The following is a 15,772-nucleotide window of genomic DNA, read 5'->3' on the forward strand; positions in this document are numbered from 1 at the left end:
CAACCAAAAAGAACATAAAAGTCTACGTTATGAATGTGGAGAGGTTTTAGCAAAGAATTTCAAAGCCCTAGATAATGAGCTTAGCTTTGGTATGGGGCCTTTTTGTCCTTGTTCATAACAATGGGCATTTGGGGTGAAACTTCTAAATACTTCTAAATACTTTGAAATAAATCTGGATGGACGAAGCTTATTGACCAAAACATTGACATCCTAAAATGGCAATGGGTCAGACTGGATAATATTGGTGCCATTCGCTTCCAAGCAGCACACGTATTGAAGTCCCTGTGGCAGCTTCCTGGTGAGCCGCACCATTATTGATCTAGTTTATTACACAGAAAATGACCCTTCACAGTGAATCAAGGAGTGAAGGAAGATGGGAAGGCCCTATGGAGAATCCCCTGCAGTGATGCAGTCGATCGAGACCATCGAGCTTTATTGCCTTCCGACAAGATTCCTCTCCCCACCTGAGAATGTCCAGAGATTCTTGAGAAGTTATTAAGATACTAGTTTAGGCTAAGCTTTTAACCCTGAGAAAATTGAAGACAGTGGAAGAGTTGTGTGTCTACTCTGCGCTGTGTGTATTTAAAGGCACTATTAAACCTTATGTAAAGGTGTTATTTTTAGGTTTAGATTTTTTTATCAGTTGTTTAAAAATAAATAGTACCCCAATGTTTAAGGACTATTGTGTCTTTTACTGTGGATATATCTCATTTGTTTGAAAAGGAGATGAATGAATAATAGATTGTGTGGACAACACCACCGTTATGGATATCTAAGAGCTAGGGATGTAACGGTTACCGGTGTAACAGTAAACCACGATACAATTCTTGATGATAACAATTACGTTTTGATTTTAATTATCTTAATTAACGCGGTGCGAAAAATTCTTTCCAGCATCATCTGAGTGCCCCATTTATCGGGCATCTGTTTTGGCAGAAATGCGTGTGCGCAAGGCTTCACGACACCAACCTTGCTCCAGCGGCGAGATCACAACACATGATTGGCACAATGTATTCACAACACACCATGCTTTCACATTTCTACTTTTTACCGCGGAAGGGGCGGGATATGTGTAGACAACGTTACAAACTAACCCCATACTTTTCTATGGATGATTTTTTGAATGCTGTGTCTCACTATGGTGTCTCCTCATTAGAAAGGCTGCGCTACAGCTAACGGCAATTTGTGACGGCCATTCATTCAAGATATGTTGTAAAATATCGAAATTGTCGGAAGTTTTACATAGGCTAGTTTAAACTGTAGCCTATGCTTTTCTTACCTTCTGTAACTCCTCCAGAGACATTGTGAAATCAGATCTCTTGTGACTCCCCATGGTGAAGTCAAGCTCAACTCCTACACACTGTACTGTAGGCCCTGATATCTATTTCCCCCTTCTGTTCTTTGTTGAGGCGATAACTCCCATTTGTTTGTGTTGAGCGTGACTCAGTCCCATAACCCTGTGGCATTTCGGCACTCCAAGAAGCCACTAACAAGGCTTAAGTCAACAGCACACCACACTTTGGCAGTGTATCCAGCAAGCAGAAAATAAAATCCCTCATATTTCCATCAGCGTTTGTATGACTATTCTTGCCCCTATGAGAATGTTTTTTTTTCTATCTGTTCCCAAAACCCTTGGCGGCTTCTGTGGGGTTTGTGTTTGGGCTTTGTGAGGAGAGGGAACAGGCAAGGCTTTGGCTGTTAAAGCAAATCTGTCTCTCATCTTCCTCGCTAATGCTCCACCAGAGGAGAACTGATTGTTGGCGCCCTTTTGAAGATAGGAAGGGAAGAAAATGTGCCACATCTACAAGAGGGGGTGGGTAGGGGGGTGAGGACAATGCGTTTGTGGGCAGAAGGCTCTACTGCTTATCGGTGGCTCAGCTAAATCTGGTTGGTGGATGGCAATATGGAACTCTCATTCAGTGAAGATTTTCAACACGCACGCTGTCTGTCTCTTTCTCTCTCTCTCTCCTTTTTTTATTCTCTCTCTCTCAAATACACACTAAAAACACACAATATCATACATACACACATATTTCTTTCAAATACATTCATCTATACACCTGGTACTTGTTGACAGACACACACACACACACACACACACTCATATCACCCAGGCACATACATACACACATACACTGTCACACACAGACGTATCTCCATTTAATTTAGTAATGCTCATCTTCAAAGAGGTGCTCCTGCAGGGAATGCCTTTTGTGACAAAGGTTCAGGCAAAGTCATGTTTTATACAACTCTGTCCTTCTGTGCCAACCTATTTTCCCCATCCGGACCTCAGCTTCAGCTGCACTGGAGCACTCTTAGGCCTGTTTCACACCGGGTGCGTGGCGTGAACATTGTGTGTCTGTTGCGTGTCAGTTGTGTGGTGGCTGCCTGGCATTTTCTATGTCTGCTTACCAGAAACGTGTCTGACGCGGCGCTGCAGCGGCCTCTCTGCCAATTAAAAACGTCTCTTAATTTTTTTTCTTCACTGTTTTGAATGGAAACGCTTCCAACACGCTTGCATGTGCATGTCACGCAGGCAGTGTGCAAGCTCTAACCTGTTAACATGGGAACCGAAATAAAAACGGACACGCCACGCAACTGACATGCTCACGCCACGCAACTGACATGCTCACGCCACGCGCCCGGTGTGAAACAGGCCTCATAGAGAGAGCAAAACCCTGCCTTTCACTTTACGGCCACATCACGTCACACAGCTCTTAGTGATATAATAACAATAACAGCAACATCAACAACAACAATAATACTACGTGTACCGCAGACTGCCGCTCAGTCCTGCACATTCTCTCCACAAAAAATAAATCACGCTTGTCAATATGTCTCCATCTCCTACTCCATCCCCTATTCTTGCAACTTTTGTGTATGTAAATGAGTGTGTGCATGTGTGTGTTTGCTTTTGTGTATATTGCAGTGAAATATTTTGTGTATATGTGTGCTTCTCTGAGTGTCTGTGTTCACTTCTGAGTGTGTGCGTGTGGGTGATGGGGTGTGTGTTTATATGTGTGTGTGTGTTTATGTTCTTTTGTGCGCCTTTGTGTGTGTGTGCATTCCTGTGTGTGTGTGTGTGTGTGTGTGTGTGTGTGTGTGTGCCTGCGTGCGTGCATATGTGTGGGTGTGTTTATGTGTGCGTGTGGTTGTGTGTTTATGTGTGTGGTGTGCGTGTAAGTGTGTGTGCGTGCGTGTGTGTGTCTGTGGTTGTGTATTTATGTGTGTGTGTGTGCGTGTTTATGTGTGTGTGCGTGCCTGTGTGTGTGCGTGTGTGTGAGTGTGTGGCTGTGTGTGTGTGCTTATGCCTTTATGTGTGCGTGTGCATGCATGTGTGTGCCTGTGTATGCGTGTGTGTGTGCGTGTGTGTGTGCGTGTCTGTGCTTGTGTGTGTGTGTATATGTGTGTGCGTGCGTATGTGTGTGCATGTGTGTTTTTATGTGTGTGTGTGCATGTGAATGTGTGCGTGCCTGTGTGTGTGCATGTGTGTGTGCATGTGTGTGTCTGTGTGTGTGTGTGTGCATGTGTGTGTGCATGTGCGTGCTTGCGTGTGTGCATGTCTTTATGTGTGTGTGTGGATGTGTTTATGTGTGTTTGTGTGTGTGGGTGTGTTTATGTATGTGAATGTTTGTGTGTGGATGTGTTTATGTGTGTTTATGTGTGTGTGGGTGTGTTTATGTATGTGAATGTGTGTGTGTGTCTGTGCGTTAGGGGTGAACGATTATGGAAAATAATTTATTTGCAATTTTTCCCTCTAATATTGCGATTGCGATGCGTTATGCGATTATTTTTAAACTCTTTATCTTCTGTCTTATTCAACAAAGTCAAGCAATATATCATTCTATAGTATGACCAACACAAAATTACATAAATTAAACATAAACTGTTCTATCCTGGAGCCCAGGCCTATGTTATGACGGCATTAAGTGATTGAATATGATTGATGAATGAAATATTTTTAATTTAACTATTTGAATCACATTAGAAGGCCTATATTTGTTGAACTTCCAGCCTTGTAAACATTTGATGATTCTTATACGTTTCTATTTTGTTTCTATTTCATGTAGATATGATCTTCCGTTAGTTAACAACAGGCCTATGCAGTGGCACTGACACGGTTTCTCCTTGTCCTGTGCTCTCTCTCATACACGCGCACGCACGCACACACAGACAGACCCGCTCCTCTCATTCTGTAGCCTACTTGGGCGTGAATCGGAACAAACTACATGCGGCCGAATGACCGTTCAGCTCGGTGTTAACTAAAGGTTAGCATCATCAACACCGCAGCGCAATACGCATGCATGCAGATTAACTAGTTTGTTCTTATCACAACAAAGCCAATCGCGGAGACAAAACTCTTTAAACAGGCAAAGTTATCAGCAGTTAGCAGCATGTAGCCTAAGAGCCTTAATTTGGTGGTTAGCTGTGTCAACTACTCACGGATAGCATTATTTCATTACCTGTGAGATGAAATGTTTGTGCCGACAACCCCCTTGGATATCGCAAATGCCACCACTGTCACTGTATTCCAGTAATCAAAGCCCCCAGTGCACAGGTGAGTGGATGCTGTGCAGCCTAAACAGTCGTGAAGTTTTAATCGTCAGCTGGACAAGTTAAATGAAGTTACCAGCCAGAGTTGCAGCACAGGGGAACTAGAACCAGGGACATGGCAGGTTCCAGCAAAATAGTAGCTATACTGATAAAACCTTTCTTGACACTGTTAGCTGGTCCTCTTGTTTACGTTTTTTGCTTTTTCAACGGTGTGCAGAGTCGGTGGCACGTCGGCAAGCACTAGGGGTGTGAATCTCTCATGTAAAAGACGATACGATTCGCATCTAGATACATGGGCACGATTCGATACAAGAAAAGATTTGATTCAGTACGATTCGACGCGATTAGATGCAATTCGATGCAGTTCAAGAATGGAAAACATTCTGAAATATTTGTTATCATTTGCTCATGGTGCACATTCATTTTATATTATCAATTATCATGGTCATGTCAATTAGTCCAAAAAAATGTGTGAATATGATTATCTAAACTGAGGTTTGTTTCATACTGTATTGAAATGAAAAAAGAATAGTCTACATTTCAGTCAAACACAGCAGCCAAATACAACATAAAAATAATTTTTTATAGACTTTATAAATCTTTCACAGATTTTATAGAGTTATATCTGATTGTTTTTATGGAGCTGTAGCCTTGTTGAGGTAAGACGATACCAAAATAAAAGTGCTTAAGAAACTCTTGGCCTTTTCTCATATAGCCTAGCCTACCCTACAAGAATAAAATAGGCCTACAAATCAATGAACTCTCTGGGCTTATTTTGTTCCAACAGTAGACCTAATGCAGAAACCTATAATGCCACAAGTCTGAGTGAATATAAACAAAATCATTGGCTGATAATTTGTGCATCGTTTTAGCAGCAAGGGCCAAATTATTATTTAACAAGGAAATCCCTTCATCAAAGGTAAGGCTACTCTACAGACTATCGTTGCTGTTTAGGAATGCTATAAGTGTTTAATTTCGCGCTGGATTTCGAAAAACAAAAGCCGACCGAGTGCAAGTTGTCACATGCTTAAGTTGCAGTAGATGTATGGGTAATGAGGTCATTTGACAACTTTGGGCAATGAATGTAACCAAAAACGAACTGCATTACCCACAATTCCGTACCACGTATAGTTTAAAAACCGGAAGTGGGATGAACGCGCTGCTTGGAACGTAAATGAGAGTCTGAGCGAGCAGAAAACGTTGTTAACCGATTCATAAGAAGTAAATCGATATAACGACCGGTTCATTTCAGTTTTTTTCCGATACGGGGCTTCATGTATCGATGTAGCCGTATCTTACACGTTAAAAACGGATACCGAAACGTATCGGTTAATCTTTACACCCCTAATAAATGCGTTTTGGTAACGTCACATACTGTGAAGCGTAATCGCAGCCTTTGCGGTTAGAAAATCGCATTTCATATCGCGATATTATTGCAAATGCAATTTATCGTTCAGCCCTAGTGTGCGTGCATGCGTGTGTGTGAATATGTGTATGTGTGCGCAACCCTTCTCTCAACAACACCATCTACAGGTCGATTGGTGTACAGTCACTAAATGTACACATAAATTCATTCATTGTATGGCCCCCCATGAACGGAATTCTACGAGACTTGGCATGCATTCAGAAGGTTTCATAATGATCCTCACTTCAAATGTCATGCAGTTCTGAGCATATCAGTATAGTATAAGTATAAGTATAAGTATAAGTATATACTCTTTTGATCCCGTGAGGGAAATTTGGTCTCTGCATTTATCCCAATCCGTGAATTAGTGAAACACACTCAGCACACACTAATCCCGGCGCAGTGAGCTGCCTGCAACAACAGCGGCGCTCGGGGAGCAGTGAGGTGTTAGGCGCCTTGCTCAAGGGCACTTCAGCTGTGCCTACTTGCCGGGGTTTGAACCGGCAACCCTTCGGTTACAAGCCACAGCCAAAAATACCTACGATTACAATGCCTCATTTTTGCTTTTTCATTTTTAACTAGGTGGCGCTATACCACAAATGGGTGGTCATGGGATGGGTTGATATGGCCACTTTAGACCAACATACAAAAAATGTGGTCATCTTAGGCCCTACGGTTCTCAAGATATTCACAGAAAGCCTTCTTCAGGGCAAATTCAAAGCTTGTTTTTTTTTTTATTTGCCCTGAAGAAGGCCACAGAGGCCGAAACCTGTTGGCATGTTTTTTAATGGATAGCCAAGTTTAAAATAGAGGCTTTTTAATTTATGTTCCTTGTGAGTGCCTCAGAATTACTGTTTATTTATTAAATAGTACATGTTCTGTATGTTTTTCAATCGTATAATATGGATGTATTACTGAGAATGTTGCAATGTATTCTGTATATTTTTGTCCCTTCTCATATGTTATATTGTTAATTGATTTATATCTGTGTTAGTATAGCCTAGGGGTGGGGTTTTGGCCTAATTCTAGGAGCAGAATGGAACTAGTATTGAGTTTGCGCCATGCTATGGAAGAGAACATATCTGTGCTGTGTGTTGGGCCAGTGATATTTGGTATTGCCAATTTACCTGCACGTACTGTATCTACCGTAACACGTAACGTTTTTTTTTTGTTGCTATTATTACGTCACTGTAAATATTTTTCACCTCCTGCTACCATCCTTGTTGCCTTCGCTGCCGTCCATCCTAACAGACACAGTAATGTACATCATCTTCCCCATGTGACACACAGTTCAGTTCAGTTGTAATAGTTCTATTTGTTCTCTGTCCTAGAACCGTCCCGCAAGCACAGCATGTCCCACTGGCGTCTGGAGAACATCGCCCAGGAGTCCACCGACAGCTCTGATGATGAGTTTTTCGATGCGCGGGGTAAGTGATCCGCTGTCCCCATCTGTCGTTGCTGAGACTGTCGATCTCTGAGTCCAGCAGGCGGTGTGCACACAGCTGTGTAGACTGTTGGCTGCAGTAGGATGTTGTTGTCTCCCTGCAACCGCAGAACACTCATGGTATCGTCAGTCAATGTGTCAAGAGTTGTGTGCAAAGTGATTATATCTGTCTTATTGGTTGGTAGAGTGGTATGGCTTATTGGTATTGGCAAAGTGATTATTTGGTTGAGTGGTCAAAGTGATTATTTGGTATATACCTGATTTCATCCTTCAACAATTTTATTTCTATTTGGAAAAATGGCACTGGAACACTATGTGTAGAACCGGATGTTGCCTTTACAACTGTGTGCAGCCATTGTCTCAGTCCATAAACACCCACATTTTGTGCACTGTGGTTTCACTGTATTTCGAGTTGCACATATTTTATGTACTAATAATGCCAGTTGGACAATTCCAGCACAGGATTGTGAGGTGAGTCTGAGTCAGCGGGATTCTGTCATCTTTTTGATAGATGGTAATATATGCAGTGTATTTGTGTCTGTATGAAGTATTGGCCCGATGATTAATGCGTAGGGGAGGAACTATTATGTTCATCTGTGGTACTGCAGAGCTTATCAGGACACTCACAGCATCTACAAATCCACAAAAACCCAACTGGGGTGCTTTATGTAAAATCATTCTTTCAAGCTGGAAACTTCACCATGCAGTCATTGAAGCAAAATATGGTTTAAATTCGCTTACAGCACATTTTTAAATAGTTTTTTAAGATGCTCCCTACGGAGCCATGAATGGATGTAGGATGTGCCGTCAACTTCAGAAGCTGACTTGATTGGGTGGGTTGTACCTTTAAGCACATTTGTTTTTTTACTCTGAGTTGGGAAAGTGGAATTGCTTCATCTAACCCTAACCCATGTCAACAATGTTACAACTTGGCTGAAGATGTTGTTTATTTCCTCACATTGCTAACACACGCTCAGCAAATATCACAGAATGTCACTCATGTGTCATTCCATTTTGATTGCGTACTTATAGCGTACTGGCCCTCCACACAAATCCAGTGAACAGTTACATTTTGCTGTACAGAATACAGTGCTTCAGACTAACGTTTTTCACTAGGACCACAGTGGCTCCCAACTGAAAAGTTTAGGGGCGCAACCAGAAAATTTAGGGGCACACACTGTAAATCAACATGCTAACCAAATATTCACAATACTAATTTCTACTAATTTCCACTGTATTACTGATAAATACTTTGATAATGGATGCAGAAATTACAATGTGCTGTTTTAAATTTAGTGTCACATTTTATTGTGCACTTTTGAAGCTCAGATTTACAGCCTCTTGTCTTCTAAAAGCAACTGGAAGTGGCTTTTTCATTCATTAACATGTCACAGCATACTCTATGCTTGAGGCTAAGATTGTGTTTAACTAGTGTATTGTGTTTAAACTGCGAAGTGCCTGCACTGTCGGCAAACTTTGTGTTCCCCACAGTTCTGGGGTAGCGACTGCAACATTCACAGTTCATGGAGTTTGTCTCCTTACAGTACTTTCCTACAGACGTTTACGCACACTCGATTATCTCTAGGACCCTCCCCCTCCACACATTAGCCACATACAGTGGCCATTCCCTATCCTCACACTCATTGGCCTGCCACAAATTCCGGATTCATCGTCACTTTCACGTTTAACGTGTAAAAAAAGGAGGCAAAATTACTGGTCGCACATGTGGGACTGGTTGTAAAATTCAGTCGCACACTCTCAAATTTTGGTCGCAAAATACGACAATTTGATCGCAGTCTGGAGCCCTGGAATATCATCTTCTCATGTATATTTGATGACATCTCACAGTGTGAGTGTACCTAGACATAACTGCATGTTTTTTTTATGTGTTAGTTGCTTGTAGGGCTGTGTATTGGCAAGGACCCCACGATACAATACGTATCATGATACATAGATCACGATACAATACATCACAATATATTATATAATATATCACAATATATTAGGGCAGCCGTGGCCTACTTAGGGCAGCCGTGGCCTACTGGTTAGCACTTCGGACCTGTAACCGGAGAGTTGCCGGTTCGAACCCCGACCAGTAGGCTCGGCAGAAAGTGCCCTTGAGCAAGGCACCTAACTGGAAACCCAATTTGCTTTGTATCACCTGGGCAGTATAATAAAAAATCACATTGTAAATGTAAGTCACATTTTACTGATAATTCAGCAGACAAATTATAAAAAAAAATATTGCAATAGACAGCTGTAAAGACATTTTTGCAGGGTACGTTCAGACTTTTTCTTTTTCGTCTTTTTCTGACAAAATAAGTTATGCAGACCGCTTTTTCAGTTTGAAAAAAAAATCTGCCAGCGTTCTTGTTCCAAAAAGCAGCCGGAAGCGTTTTTTTGTGATAGGCAAAGTGACTAACGTTATGTGTGGATACAAAAAAGAAAGAAAATTTGGATACAAAAAGAAAAAATGGGATTGGCTATTGCTTTTGGTAGCCTATGTTATGGTAAAGTTGTGAAGTCATGTCAAACAATTCCCTATGTTCAGACACTAAAACAAGTCTCTAGACCGGTGTTCTGTCACCTTCTCCATTTTTTACCTGTTGTCATGGAAAACCACAGGTCTCGGTAATCCGCTTGTTATTGGTCAGTTCTAAAAAAAGACAGCATGACATACTGTATGGTGTTTTTCCGCTAGAAGTTGAATATTTCTCAACTTCTGAGCTGCAGAAAAAGACGGTTGCAGTCGCGTTTTAAAAGAAGCCAACGACTTTTTTGAAAACACGGTCTACTCCATAAGGTTATAATGTAAAACGGACGCCGGCAGCTGCGAAAAAGATGCTTAGTCTGAACGTACCCTAATGCTTTAATAAAAAATATCGATATTTGGTGGAAGTGGCGATACAATATATCGATATTTCGATATCGAAAGCACAGCCCTAGTTGCTTGTGCTATTGGTTTGGGACTTCCCACTACGGCCAAGACTCTCACAATACTTTTCAGATGACAAGTGTAATGCCTCCCAGGTCTCCCAGTTATCCACTGAGCAACACAGTCGCATCTGCTCTGAGCCAGTGTTTCTGAAACTTTTTCAGACCAAGGACCACTTAACCAATAAAAAAAACCTCACGGATCACCTAGCTAAAAAAAACAATAGACCTACTTTAACAGTATATTACACAACAGGGCTCTACACTAACATTTTTTTCCAGGAGCACTTGTGCGCCCAAGTTAAAAAATTTAGGAGCACAGACAAAAATCTGGGGGCACAGTCAGTTCTGTACTTAACTTACACATAATGTAACTTTACACTGCAGCTAACAGTTAAACATGCCAATGCAGCAATTACGAAGATTAAGAATGACTGACAACATTTACAGGAAACAAGATTTTAAAGAACATCAGTGCCTACTTTATTTTCAGTCCGTCCTATTTTTCTACATTTTGTTAATGTAAAATAATATAATGCATTGCCATATTTGCATATAGCCTGTATGAAGTACGCTATCCTGCCAAATGTAGGTCCTTAGGCCAATTTATTTATTTGTGAATCCACCTATAGCTAATCCAAATATCCCAATGGTGACCTATCTGACTGCATACTGCCCAATACTAGCCTACTACTAAAACCGTGAATTTTCTTTTCAACAAAACCCAACATAGTCTAATCAATGATATTTCAAATAAATATAAATATCTGCACTGATGGAGGCAATAGGCAGATGGTAGGCCTATGCTTACTTTCGTTTTGCACTTCAGCTTGTATTCGGTGTAAAACAAACAAGCATGCATCGAAGCCTGGAGTTGTCTGTAGCGTTCTACTTTTGAATAAAACGGGAGTATTACGGGAGGCTACTTGTGTGCCTGTTCGCTACAGCTATATTTTGCATATTGCAGCCAATGTCAACTGGGCTAAAAGGCATGTTACCTTTTCCTTCTCTCACTGCATTCTTAGAATCTCATCCTGTTCCTCATATATCCGATGAATTCGGTGAATTGAAGAAATTAGTTCTACTTTGCATCTTGGCTGGCTAGTCTAACTTTCCGCTTTTTCAACGCACCCTTAAATTTGATAGAAGCAACTAGCGAGTCACAACGCGAAACTGCTAACGTTGATGGGAGGTGTAGTTTTTATGCTATATTGGCGACGTGATTTTATGGTTCGCACCAGTAATGTTTCGCGATGTTGCGGTGTATTTGAGTACTCGACAATGTAGACCAACATTGACTTGGCTAGAAGTCATTCGCACCAGTGCGCCTAAATATTTTTTTGCACTCGCACGCAATTATTTTTACTCGCATGTGCGAGTGAAATGGGCGCACTGTAGAGCCCTGCACAATAGGCATACTCGCTGAACAACCTTGCTTATTGTCTTTGCACCTTGCTTATTGTATCAGTGGACTCATATGATTTAAACTGGCGTAGCTTGTAGGCAGTGTTGCAGAACTGTTTGGATTTATATACAAGTTCAATATTGCAAACAACAAAATCTATATTATATTTTACCACGTCTGCCCGCGGACCACACTTTGAGAAACGCTGCTCTAAGCCAAGAGGGCCGTGTTGGAATCCAGAGGGAGGCCACACACACACACACCTGGAACTTGATCTCATCTGCCTCCAGAAGTAACAACCTTTACATGTACAAACTGCCATATGAGAGGAGCGTTCAAGAATGATAATTAATTCTGCAGGTTAAAAGGGATACAAGGAAGGGAGAATGTGGATACATTTGGTTGAGTAGTTTGGTGAAAATAATATTCTGTGCCTTGATTGAATTATCTACCATTAGCCATGTTTTGATTTAGATGTTCACTGTTAAAAAGGTATGACCTCAATTATATGATCAAAAACCACCTCACTCTCATAGAGAAAAGCTCATTCTCATTCCTATTAGCATGCATTATCAGCAGTACAGTCACACTAACCTCTGATACACACCTTTTTAGGCCATTAAAAAACGAGTCAATTATGTAATTTCTGACTAATTTGACTAGATTTAGGCTCTTCTCTCACACCTCTCTCTCTCCTGTTCCGCTCCCTCGCCTCTACATACTCTATGCAGGCTCATGCACACACACACACACACACACACACACACACACACACACACTTTCTCTCACTCTGTGTGTGTGTCCATGTGTGTGTCCTACCCCTCTATCTCTCTGCCACCACCGCTTTTACACACTCTATGCAGGCTCACGCAAGCACACACACACACACACACACACACATACACACACACACACACACACACATTCACAAACATACACACATTCACAAACATACACACAGAGAGAGAGAGACACACACACATTTAGCAGCAGATTAGCTTTTTGTTTTGAAAATGAACCGTGCCAGTGATACGTCATGTCTGCTTACTCAGAGTGTGATTAAATGGGTGCCTACCACAGAGGTGTGTGTGTGTGTGTGTGTGTGTGTGTGTGTGTGTGTTTGTGTTTGTTTGGGGGTGTGGGGGGGAATTCGGAACAGGGTGCAGGATCGACCAAATGATTTATTCATGAGGCAGAAATTGTTAAGTGGTTTTGTCCTAGTGGCGTTATGCCCAGTAAGCTCTCCAATGAGTCTTTATTTATCACCCGGATTATGCTGTGATCTGCAGCTCATTTTTTTTCAACAATAGTTTGATGTGAGAAGGCAGTGTAGTGCAGTTTGTTTGATGGATTTTGAATTTTATTTGCAGTGTATAAACAAATTACAACACTTTGCAGAGTCATTCAGCATCCATTACGACCCTGCAGATTGATGATTGTGCCTCTGTTTTCAGAACAAAATGCCAGATTTTCTTTTACTCAGCTGAAGTAATTATTATACATGTTAGGCTTAGACAGTATGAGTTTTCCATAGCTGCAAATATTCCTGACATTTCACTGGGGTAAATGGTATATGATGGTATTTGTGAAAATGTGAAGACTGAGCTGCTGATGATAGAGGTCATTATAGCATGTGTGACACTGTCTTGCCAACAATGCTCTGTGCCTGATATAATATGTGCAGAGCCCTAAGGGAACACAAGTATCTTGTCTCTGCACATACAAAACATCCTGGTGTGTACTAACCACCCAGTTTAGTGTTTCTCGTGCCCATTTCTCCTCTATAAGAATAAGAGGCCCACAGGAACATTAATCTTCCTTGCATACCTTGCCGGTTGACCCAATGACACTGCTGCAGCGGAGTCCAACACATCAGGCTGAGCGGAGATGATATGTGGGGTGTGGCACACTGACAGTTGAACAAAATCATGTGATAACTTCTTCCGCGTATAAAAGAAGCTCATCTCAAGATAAAGTTACAGTATGCAGTATGTGACAATATTTTCATGATTCTATATATACAGTAGTCATATATTGATTGATTAGCTAGGAGACCTATAGAGCAGAAACGACTGAATTTGAGCGAAACCTACAGTATCATGCTCTGTAAACAGATACTGCACATTGAGGACTACATCCAAAATGAAGTAGTTTTAATGTGTGTGGGATGCACAGTACTACAGTCACATTACCCTCCATACAAACAATCAGTGCATCCCATACATTTGCATCTCTCTCCTGGAGGTGAGTGTCTCCTTCTTATCAGGCTGGGATCACACTGACCAGCAGCAAGCGGCAGGTTTCCTGTTTTTCTCTATGGTTCGGCAGCAGAATGGTGGCAGCGCTAGCCTAACGCTAGCGTTGAACAAGCTGAGCATTGATCTTGGTTCAAGTTTCAAAGCGCAATGCGAGTGTATTCAATTGTCAGTGTAGGCAAACCAAGATAGAATCAAGATAGAACTTATTATGCTCTGAGCGTTGCGTTACGCTTGCCACTCTCGTGTGCCACTGGCCAATGTGAAACCCCCGCCTTAAGGCCACAGTGAGGTCAGAAATCGAGGTGTTTTCCTAGATTCCTCTTTGAATTTCAATAAGCAAGTCAGTAGTGTGGTTAAGGGAAGCTTTTTTCAACTAAGACAAATAGCTAAATTAAAGCCCTGGCTCTCATATACTGACTTAGAAACTGTAATCCATGCTTTTGTTACATCTAGGCTGGACTATTGTAACTCTCTGTATTTAGGTCTGAACCAATCTACCCTTGCTAGACTTCAATTAGTCCAAAATGCAGCAGCTAGGCTTCTTACTGGAACAAAGAAACATATGCACATAAGTCCTGTGCTGGCCCAACTCCATTGGTTACCTGTCAATTACAGAATTCATTTTAAAGTTTTACTTTTTGTTTTAAAAGCCCTAAATGGAATGGCACCACAGTATATCTGTGACCTTTTAAGTCCCTACTGTCCTTCTAGGCCACTGAGGTCTTCCTCACAACTTCTCCTATCAGTCCCAAAGGCAACCCTTAAAACTAAAGGTGATAGAGCTTTTTCTGTTGCTGCCCCTAGACTCTGGAACAATCTCCCTATAGAAATTAAGTCCTCTCCCACAATCAGTAGTTTTAAATCAAATTTAAAGACCCATCTATTTTCTTTGGCCTATAATGTCCATTCATTTCTCCCCTTGTTTGGTTGTTTATTTTTATTTTATTTTTTATTTATTTAATCTTATTTCTATTTCTTTTCTGCATTATATTAACTGGCATCTAACTTTACTGTACATCTTTCTCTAGGCCTATAGTAGTAGTAGTTTCAGTAACCATATGTTTATTTTTATCTACAATTCATAATCTGTTTATTATTATTATTATTATTATTATTATTATTATTATTATTATTATTTTGTATTTTCATTTATTTATTTTTATTTTTTGTAATTTATGTCTTTATTTTTTGTTTTTATTACTGTTTATTTTATTTCTGAGCACCTTGGGTCAATAACATTGCGTTTAAGTGTGATATATAAATACATATGACTTGACTTGACTTCACTTCACTTAATGTCCCAGCTCATGTGCAGGGTGACACATTCTATTGGTGTCTGTGTTGTGTGCCTCAGTGTGACAGCTAAAACATCAGGGAGAAGGGACCTAACCTGTGTCCTAATGTGGTTTGGGTGGTCTGTGGTTTGGGTGGGTGGTGCATGGATGTCATGATATTTTAACCACTCTCTACTCTGTAGAGATATGTCTGTATGTGTTACAGGATTATCTCACCAAGATTGCAGCTTTTCTTCATTTTAAATAGAGCACTCTTAAATAGAGCCCAGTGTATTGGTGTATTATTTGAGTTACAGTTAGATCATTGAGCTCCATCACCTCTTGTTAGTTTCTGTCAGAATGGCCTGCAAGAAATCCAGCCTTAATCCAACTAGTCAGAAACTCAATTTAGCCTCGCCATCTTATCACTGTTATATGCCATTAAAGCTGCTCTTCATTGTTCTCTGGTGTGTGGAGTTGTTGAAGATATTACCATAA

At 41.0% G+C, this 15,772-nt stretch overlaps 1 protein-coding gene across 1 annotated transcript in view; it reads left to right on the forward strand.

Annotated features, from left to right (window-relative positions):
* LOC121709423 (membrane-associated phosphatidylinositol transfer protein 3-like) overlaps positions 1–15,772 on the forward strand; it is a 103,515-nt gene that overhangs the window by 12,154 nt on the left and 75,589 nt on the right. Inside the window, exon 2 of the mRNA XM_042092756.1 lies at positions 7,291–7,386. Within this exon, the coding sequence (XP_041948690.1) occupies positions 7,291–7,386 (96 nt within the window). The remainder of the gene's footprint in view (positions 1–7,290; positions 7,387–15,772) is intronic.

The sequence above is a fragment of the Alosa sapidissima genome, chromosome 5, assembly GCF_018492685.1.
Source record: "Alosa sapidissima isolate fAloSap1 chromosome 5, fAloSap1.pri, whole genome shotgun sequence".
Lineage (NCBI taxonomy): Eukaryota > Metazoa > Chordata > Actinopteri > Clupeiformes > Clupeidae > Alosa > Alosa sapidissima.